At 45.9% G+C, this 10,036-nt stretch overlaps 1 protein-coding gene across 1 annotated transcript; it reads left to right on the forward strand.

The window, feature by feature from the left end:
• The first annotated feature begins 7,639 nt into the window (after positions 1 to 7,639).
• LOC121977301 (alpha-humulene 10-hydroxylase-like) lies at positions 7,640 to 9,499 on the forward strand. The gene is made up of 2 exons (XM_042529891.1): positions 7,640 to 8,619; positions 8,748 to 9,499. The coding sequence occupies exons 1-2, from the start codon at positions 7,702 to 7,704 to the stop codon at positions 9,366 to 9,368; spliced, it is 1,539 nt and encodes a 512-aa protein (XP_042385825.1). The 5' UTR covers positions 7,640 to 7,701; the 3' UTR covers positions 9,369 to 9,499.
• Positions 9,500 to 10,036: the final 537 nt, after the last annotated feature.

Here is a 10,036-nt window from a genome sequence, read left to right on the forward strand (position 1 = left end):
TTACAACCAAGGAGGTTGTTAATCCAAGGAATGTCGCACTAGTGTCTCCTTCGGACGGAGAAACCTCTTACAGCAGTGAAAGCGCAAAATAAAGAAGCTAATCTAAAACTGAAGCGTACAAGCGTTGGAAATGAATTGCTCTGAGTTGTTGAAAAGTTTCTGGACCAAGGCTATATTTATAGTCTTGGTCGGGGCACCCTGAGCATTCTAGGCGCCTTAGGGGGGATAAATTTTATCCCCCAATGTTCAGATCGAGTCAAAGCTCGATCATGGAAAAAAGTCAACTTCGGGTGCCCCAGAACGTTCCGGGCGCCCCGGTCAGCTCCGGGCGCCCCGGTCCTAAAAGTCAACTCTGGTTGACTTTTTCGGTCCGGGTCCTCTACTTCGGCTCTGGTCGCCTCGGTCCGAGTCTTTAACTCTGGATCCGCTCGCTTGGGTGATCTCGGCCATCCGGAAAAGGGCTCACCCGAACCCAACTTTCGGTCTTCTCAAGTGGGCTTCCGCTCCGGCTTCTCGTCCCTCGGAATCGCCGCGTGTTTCCTTCTCGTCTGCCAGCGTACTCATCCGCAGTCTTCGTCCCTCGGACGCACCACGTGTCGTCCTTCTCGCTAGGTGCGTCTCTTGTTTCTTGAGCAGTCTTCCGCTCCGGCTTTCGTCCCTCGGAACCACCGCACGCTTCCTTCTCGTTCACTGGCGTACTCTTCCGCAGCACCTCGTACCTCGGACGGACCACGTGCCGTACTTCTCGCTAACTGCGTCTTCCACTCAACTACCTGTGCTCCTAAGCTCCTGCACACTTAGACACAAGGTTAGAAACACACAGGACCTAATTTAACTTGTTGATCACACCAAAACAACCTTGGGGTTCCAACATATACTTGACATATGTACCTTGTTTATTACTTAGCATGTGTACCTTGTTTATTAATTGACATGTGTACCTAGGTTTACTACTTGACATGTGTACCTAGGTTTACAATTTAGCATGTGTACCTATATCATTGATTTGGACTTGGTTTCCTTTTTGGTACACATTATGAGGAGGTAGGTATTTGTCATTTACATGCTTAGTGTCATGCACTATCTTGTATGATTACATGCTGAGCAATTATCGGCTCCATTATTGTTGAGCACATCGCCAGTTATATGGATCTGCACACACAACCACTCATAAATTAGTGGTATATCAGGCAGGGTGTGTTGCAGCAGGTTGCTCTGTCAAGGGCTCCGCTGGTCCACTCATGGGTAGTGGTGACATAGCACGGTAGCAGGACAGGAATCCCTCCTCTTGACTATGACACTGGGAGATGAGAACATTGAGTTCCCCCACTTATGATTTGGGGTAGGAGGATAGGTGTACTCTGAAAGCATCCTGTCCACTCGGTCACTCAGGAGTAGTGATGGCAGAGTGCACAGTTGTCACAGCCCTACCCACTCGGTCTCACCATCGTGTGTGAGATGGCTGACTAGCGTCAGGGGTTACCAGGACATTTTTGCATCATATGCATGGATTGCATTTTATTGCTTGTGATTGTTGCATTTTGTATGCTGCATTTTGGTAGTTGCATATGATTGACATGCATACAGGAGACATGAGGTATTTGGTCTAACGATCTTTATGTCAGTATAGGAAGCTCAGGTGAGTATAGTTCTTCTTTTGTTGTTCAGTTAAGCATTTCCTGTTATTGATCAGGAGACTATACTCCATTATTATTATTTATAAATATATCTTACTATGCATGTTAGGTTGATATCCGCTGAGTTGTTGAACTCACCCCGTTGCTTTATCTCTATTTCAGGTTGAGGTTGTCAGGAGATTTCAGTCGCTAGTCCCCCACCTCGTGTAGATATAGTTTTTCTACTTTCAGACTTTGTTTCCTTGTTTTGTGATCTACATACTTGTGATGTATAGATTTTGTACTCGTGGATTTTATTTCGAGTTTTGGTCTACTACCCTTGTTTCCGCTGTGATAGGTTTCCGTTGTGGGTTGTGCTTTACTCGTTGTAGTAGAGTATGTTTTATATTAAACTGCGTGGTTGTGATGTGTTGTTAGTCAGCCTGACGCTGTACCATTATAACTGTGTGGATTGTTTACATATTTTTATTGTGTATGTTCCGGCCACGTTGGCCGAGGATTGAGGGGCCTTAAGGGCTATGTAGTCAAGTTTCATATTGTCACTAATACAAGGGAGATGCTGCTGAAATTTCCTCTGGCAGGGACTTTCTCGGGGCGTGATAGACGTCGCATGCCTGATGTGATAGGGTATTGATGTGATATTTGGCGGCTTGAATTCGACGGCTCGATTGCTGCCTTGGCTTCCGTGACCTAAATCGGACGGCTTTGGTCGGCCGAACGGAAGTATATAAGTCGGTGGCATCATCTTCTTCTCTACACTTCGCCTTCGTCGAATGCTTCTGGTGACCTTCCTGCTCCTGCGCTTCTTTCATTCTCCGGCGATGCGTCGCCTATGCCCCTGCTATGCTCCTCCTCTCCTGCTTCTCCGAAGACCTTTCTCCCATAAGCCTTCTCCCAATCACGTCTGTCTTTGATCTTTTTCGGTATTTCTTTTTATTCTGGCGACATTCCCGTAGCTTTCTTTTTGTCTTTTTTGATTTTGCAATGGCAAGTTCTTTGCAGCCGTTTGCATCTGTCCCTGGACTCTGGTACACATCCATGGAGTGTAGGTTTGATGGAGGCGACGTTGAGAGTTTGAGGGATGCATTCGAAATTCCTTCTGATCATCAGATCATTTTACCTTCTCCGTGCGATCGGCTCAATTCTTCGTCGACCGGCTGCATTTGTTTCTTCCAGGATCAGTTCATCGTCGGTCTACAGTTTCCCCTTCATCCCTTTATTCCCACAGTTTGTAAATATTTTTGCATTTCCCTTCCCCAACTTGTGCCAAACTCCTTCCGACTGTTGTACGGTGTCGTTATTTTGTTTCGTCTGCACGACATCCCCTTACTCCCCGGGTCTTCCACTATTTTTACTATCCCAAACTGTTCGATCCAGGGACTTTCCTCTTCCAGTCTCGAGTCGGTCTAGTTTTCTTCGACAAGATGTCAACCTCCAACAAGCACTGGAAAGAATATTTTTTCTTCATGCGCCTTCTCGAGCGGCCAAACTTCCCGACCCACTGGCAGCTTAAAGTGGCGCCTCAGCCTCCCCTGAAGAGCTACAAGAGCTAATCGGACTACCTAAATGCAGCTTCAATATTGGCTGGTCAGAAGTATGGCATCCACAAGTTGCTGTTGGAAGGCGTCCTTTATATCTTCGGCTTAAGCTCGATCCGCACCCGGCTGCCGACCAGCCTAGGTATGAAGCTCCTTTAATTCTTCCTTTGATGCTAACTGATTTCTCTTTCTCTTTTGCAGCCGAAGTCATGATGCCAGCACATATGGCCGACAGTGCGAAACTCAAGGACGCCACGATCAATGCGGCAGCTGTTGAAGAACTGGCGAGCCGCGACCTGCAACCATTCAGCTTACATGAAGAGCCCCAGGATGAGAGTGACGTGACGCCCATCCTGGTGAGCGGAGGCGAGGCCAGCCATTCGCCCAGCGAAGAAGCGGACACAGGCTCACAACCTCCATCCGAGCAGCGTCCGATCATCCCGGTTGAGGAGCCGTCGGGCTCGGCCTCCTCCGACGTACCACTGAACAGGCGCAAGAGGTGCCGAGCAGAGCCCTCATCGCGCTCCGCTACCTCAGGTGCGCGGTCTGCCAAGCGGGTCGAGACTTCGACCCCTACTCCCCTCTCAGAGATTGCGCTAGCCACATCATCTGATCGGACGTCTTCTCGAGCCAAGCTGCCACAGGGGACTCTCGCCGCACTGCCAGTACCCTTTATGCCACCACCTTCGAAGCCCTCGAAGGTAAAAAAGTTCAGCATCCAGTGTCCACCTCTTGACCGTTCGATCAAGCGACATCGGCACAATTGGCCCCGAACGGCCAGCGCCATATCACGGCGATCCTCCACCTGCCGACCGAAGACTATCATGAGTCGGGCGCCGAGTTGTGAGCCCTCAAGCATCAAATTCACATCCAAGGGCTACTCACGAAGACCTGGGAGGACGCTCGAGCCCGTGTGGCGATGATACCCCCAGGGGCGCTCGCGGACAGCCATACCCAGATGTCCACTGGGGTAAGTGTTCCCTTTAGTGTACTCTCCTACTTTATTGCCAATCGGCGCTTACCTTTCCTCACTTGACTGCAGTATTGGGTAGAGAGTCTGGCTATGTGCCAGAGGCTCGCCTTTTTGGAGGAGGAGGTTAAGAAGCTGAAGGCGTCGAGCGACCAATCCTCCTCTGCTCAGGAAAAAGCAGATGCCGAGGTGACCAAGCTGCGAGCCGTTCTGGAGAAGAGCGACAAATTGCTTGAGGCCGAATTGGCCAAAAGCGTCGGGCAGGCCACTATGCTGGAGCGTCTCAATAAACAGGTCGCCACTTTTGATAATAAGATCGAGTCAGCCAACCCGCGGAAGAACTGGGCCATCGCCGACCTCGATGAGAAAAATAAAGAGGTCCGGGCCCTCGCCCAAAAGCTTAAGGAAGCTGAGGACTTCCTAGTCGCTGAGCGGCACAGTCGGTCAGCTGAGGAGGCTACTCTTCGAGGCCAGCTTGCTGATAAAGATAAGGAGTTGTCCACTGCCAAGGACGAACTAGAGGGCTCCCATGTGACTTTGAGGATTTATCAGAATGCCGAGGCGAGTAGGTTTAATTCTATGAAGCAAGCCTACATCCACTCAGACGCATTCTGCAACAAAGTCACCGACCGGGCCCTTCGCCTATTCGACTTGGCGATCGACGGGACGATCGATCAGCTACGCGAGGGAGGCCACCTGTCGATCACTCTGACTAGCAATGTCATCAACCAGGACAAGCTCACTACCGCTCTTCCCGACGATACCTTGGACTATCTTGAGTCAGGTCGAGCGTTCCTGAGTGAGTTTGAGCGTTCCTGTAAGATGCAAAATTTTTGAAGTATAAATACATGCTCGTTCGTTTGAATGAGCTTTACCTCCTTGTATGTTTTTCAACTCTTTTTGATTATTTGCAAGAGCTCGTGGCCTCATTCATAATTATTCTATCAGCCGACCAACCCCTCTAGTACTCAAAGTCTATGATTTTGCGATCTCCCGCTCTACCCTGGGAGTATTTTAAAGAATAACGCCGAACAGTCACTATATTCTGAAGACTTCGAGCTTTAGAGTAGCCCGGGTTCACGGTCGGCTATTCATCGACGCTTGCCCGCTTACTGAGCTTTCGAAAATTGCTCGACCACAAACTGGGGAGACTAGGAAACCCGTGTGCTGGTCCGAGACCAGGGAAGACCACTCAACGCCGAATGGGGGAGGTTGAAATCCGATGTGCTGGTTCAAGACCAGTGAAGCTCACTCGACTTCTAGAGCTCGTGGCTCCAATATAACCTAAAATTCGGCTGATCGGCTCGGGAGTCTCTGACTCGAGGGTTTATAGTCGCTGCTCGACTGTTGATGAAGACCCGAGTTTTTTAAGTCGTCGCTCGACCGTTGTTGCAGAATATACGAAGATTCGAGTTTAAGATCGTCGTTCGATCGTTGATGGAGACATGCGTTTAAAGTCGTCACTTGATCGTTGATGGAGACACGTGTTTAAGGTCACCGCTCGACCGCTGTGTAAACTCGGGTTTAAGGTTGCTGCTCGACCCTCGATAGAGACAAGGGTTTAACGTCGCCGCTTGATAGTTGCTGGAGACCAGAGTTTAACATCGCCGCTCGACGATTTGGTGTGGACTCGCATTTAACGTCCCCGCTTGACGATTTGATGTGGACTCGGGTTTAAGGTCGTCGCTCGACTGTTGTTATGATCTCGCATTTAAAGTTGTCGCTCGATTATTATTGTGATCTCAAATTTAATATCGTCGTTCGATCGTTACTGTGATCTCGGGTTGAAGACTTTATAAAAAGACATAAATCACAATATTGAATGAAAAAAAAACTTATTTCTTACTAAATGAACTCAGAAGATTCCTATCCCTACATGCGTCATTTATAGAGAGTGAAATTAAAAAATCGAACAGTAGATGATATGGAAGGATATTTCCGTTAAATTCACTCGGAATTGACCTGGTTTAATTCTATAAATTTACCATGACAAACTCAGTTATGGCTGGGGTATTTTTTTAATGTTATCTAGGTGTCATACGTGGAATTTATTTTCCATTTCCAAATTTGACGCGACGAGCGTTTCATTTCAACAACGTTTCAATTGATTGATCTAGTCGCCGTAATCGAAGAATCCAAACGGTCAGCAGTATATATACGACCTCATAAAAATATAAACGTAATTATTTATTATTATTATTATTTAAAATATAAATAACCATTTTTTCCTTCTTTTGAAATTTATAAAAAAACAACATCGTGCGCATAATGCACTTAATTTTGGAGCTACATCTTACAAAATACTATTATTTTAAAATTACTTTGTATAAAATAATATTAAATCGATTTTGACTAAATTTAAAAAATATGCATTTTTAATATAATAATACTTTATATAAATTGTTTTAGTTAAATTAAAAGAAAGTTAATAGAAAGTTCGCACTTGACCTAATTACCTCACTCATGGTTCCATGCATTGCAACTACAGACAAATTAAGTTAATAGAAAATGAATCAGCGATTCTATTAGTCAGGTTTTAAATAAAATAGCAGCCGTGTTTGAAAAGTAATTAAGGTTGTCCATGGTGGACCGTTGTTAACGAAATTTGATATAATCAGACAGATAATATAATTATATTCCATGGGATTAACTGTACATTAACAGATTTTACAGGTTAAACACTCAGAAAATATAAAACTATAGCCATCGCCATCGTTTTTCAACCATTTTGATCCTTACGTTCTTAATGAGACTTTACTGGGATTTTCTGTTTTTTAATTCATGTCAATTCTAAGCTTCATGTTCACAGAAGTTACAATATTCTGAATTTGGATTGTATAAATATTAGTATTACGACTCTATTTGGACTAAAATATGATTCTAGAATATCTCAGTGTTCAATTGTATACATAAGTTCTATTATTTGAAAGTAATAGAACTTCCATGTTCATTTAGCTTGTATATATTTTATCTTCTTAAAATGGGATAGAATGGAGTTTCTATCCTTTAATTCTCATATTCGTAAATTACTAATAATATTTCTAATATGTTCATATAATTTTTAAACTAAAATAGTTTTAAAATTATATTTTATGGAAAAAGCTAACAAAGGACTGTATGTTCAGAAATGAAATTAGAAGAGATGCATGCATGTTCTGCAATTCTATCAGAACATTTTCCAGTGACCTTCCATATTTCAAACCTTTACTAGCTGAATCAAGATCAGTATAAAATTTCATCCTAAAAGTTGGATTTACTTGACCAAGCTAAGTGTTTCTCTTTTCTGACTTTATTATGGGTTCGAAGCTTAAAATATTTGACTTGGAAAATTTTAAAACGAGGAGGACGCAAGATTTTTATTGTTTATTTCCCAAAAGCACGAACGAACGCCTCAATGGACTGAGTAAACAGATCATGACGATCTGATCACTACTCTTTCCTGAAAAAACATCTATAAATACATGGAAGAAAGAGCGATAGATCAATCCACACAAACATTAATTAATTAATTAGTGCAGTAGTGATCATATCAACTATCATCTACTGCGTACGTAAGATGGAAGCCCATCTCTTTTCTCCCTTCTTCTTCCTCACTCTCTCCCTCTTCTTCCTCTTCATCCTAACACTACTGCTGATAAAGAAGCAAAGGAAGCCTGCACAAAAGGTACTGGCGCCTCTTCCGCCGGGCCCTCCTAAGCTTCCCCTCATCGGAAACATCCATCACCTTGCCGGTGCCAATCCCCACCGCACTCTCCGCCACCTCTCCCGAGTTCATGGCCCGCTCTTGCTTCTCCGGCTCGGTCAGGTCGACCTGGTCGTCGCCTCCTCCGTGGAAGCCGTGGAGGAGATAATCAAGCGTCACGACCTCAACTTCGCCAACCGTCCATCCGACTTGACCTTCGCCAACATATTGGCCTACGACGGCCTCAGCGTCGCCATGGCCGCCTACGGCGGCTACTGGAAGCAAATGAGGAAGATCTACGCCATGGAGCTGCTCAACTCTCGGCGCGTCAAGTCCTTCGCCACGATCCGCGAGGATGCGGTCCGCAAGCTCACCGCGGAAATCGCAAGCGCCGCATCGTTCGGCCAATTCCAAACGCCTCTCAACCTTAGCGAGATGGTGATGTCCATGACGAACGCGCTGGTGTTGAGAGCAGCGTTCGGCGACAAGTGCCAGCAGAAGGGGAAGTTCCTGCAGCTGGTGAAGGAAGGGGTGGGTTTGGTCACCAGCTTCGCAGTGGCCGACATGTTCCCCTCGCTCAAGTTCTTGGACACCCTGACCGGCTTGAAATTTAAGCTACAGCGAGTTCGACGGCAGATCGACCAGGTGTTCGACGAGATCATCTCACAGCACCAGGCTGAGAGAGCCGGCCCTTCAGAGGAGGATCTAATCATCGATGTTCTTCTGAGGCTCAAGGACCAAGATGACCAAGAATTTCCAATAACATCCACCAGCATCAAGGCCATCGTATTGGTACGTTAACTTCCTCAAATTTAATATGCTAATTTATTCATTTAATTTTGTTGTGAGACCTGGCCTCTTAATTAATTTAGTTTACCAATCGATCGATCCTTAATTTGGTCGTATACATTATTATTCAGGAAATATTTCTCGGAGGAACAGAGACATCGTCGACGGTGATCGAGTGGGCTATGTCGGAGCTAATGAAGAACCCAGAGGTGATGGAGAAAGCTCAAAAGGAGATCAGGGAGGCCATGCAAGGGAAGACTAAGCTGGAGGAGAATGACATCGCCAAGTTCAACTACCTTAAATTAGTGATCAAGGAGACCCTCCGACTTCATCCTCCGGGTCCCCTGTTGCTGCCCAGAGTGTGCAAGGAGGAGTGCGAGGTCGTAGGTTACCGAGTTCCGACGGGGGCTCGAGTACTCATCAACGCGTGGGCTTTGGGCAGGGACGAGCGCTACTGGGGCGGCGACGCCGAGAGGTTCAAGCCGGAGAGATTCGCCGACGGCTCGGTCGATTTTCGGGGATTCAACTTTGAGTTTGTGCCGTTCGGCGCGGGGCGAAGGATATGCCCCGGCATGACGTTTGGGCTGTCGTCCGTGGAAGTCGGGCTGGCTCACCTGCTCTTCTATTTCGACTGGAAGCTTCCGGGCGGAATGAAGGCCGAAGAGTTGGACATGATGGAGATTTCCGGTGCGAGTGCTCCGAGGAAGTCGCCCCTGTTCTTGCTTGCCAACCCACGAATTCCTCTGCCGTAGCCTCCTTATATAAATATATATATCTATATATTGTCCCTTTGCTTGCGTTCTATATCTAGCTACCGCCGGTTTATTCCGGCTTCTAGAATGTTACACATGATTAATGATTAATGAGATTGATTTACTGGTTCCTGTTGGGTCGACTCTGATCGGGTCACTTGCTATCGGGTCGGTTGTTGCTGTGCCAAGTAGTTTTGTAAGCTCAGGCGAAAATCTCCGATGTTGACCAATGAAAGGATGAGAAAAGGATTAAAAGGGAGCCAAGGCGCGCACTTCACTTCGACACTTAAATCAGTTAGAGAGAAATAATTGAAGATGAAAGATGATTGTAAAAGAAAATTAAACAATAAAACGCTATCCCCTTGGTCACTTCTTTTACATTGTCATCGTTACCTTACATTGAGGGTGAGAAGACTTCAATTCTTGAAAGATGAAACTCCTTCCTCTCCCTCAGAAGACGCCATCCTTTATAATTGTCATTTGCTATAACTGGTTAGTCCTTTGAGGCTATTGGTGATCATGACCTGTTATAACTGATGCGATATTTAGAGCTGCTGACAACCTACATAATGGTTGCGCCCCTTTTTTCGAGGCTACTGGCGGTCTGCATAACGATTAAGGCTATAAATAAATCGAACATTCATAAATAAATTTGATGTTCGATTTAG

Source organism: Zingiber officinale, chromosome 4B (genome assembly GCF_018446385.1).
Source record: "Zingiber officinale cultivar Zhangliang chromosome 4B, Zo_v1.1, whole genome shotgun sequence".
Classification (NCBI taxonomy): Eukaryota; Viridiplantae; Streptophyta; class Magnoliopsida; order Zingiberales; family Zingiberaceae; genus Zingiber; species Zingiber officinale.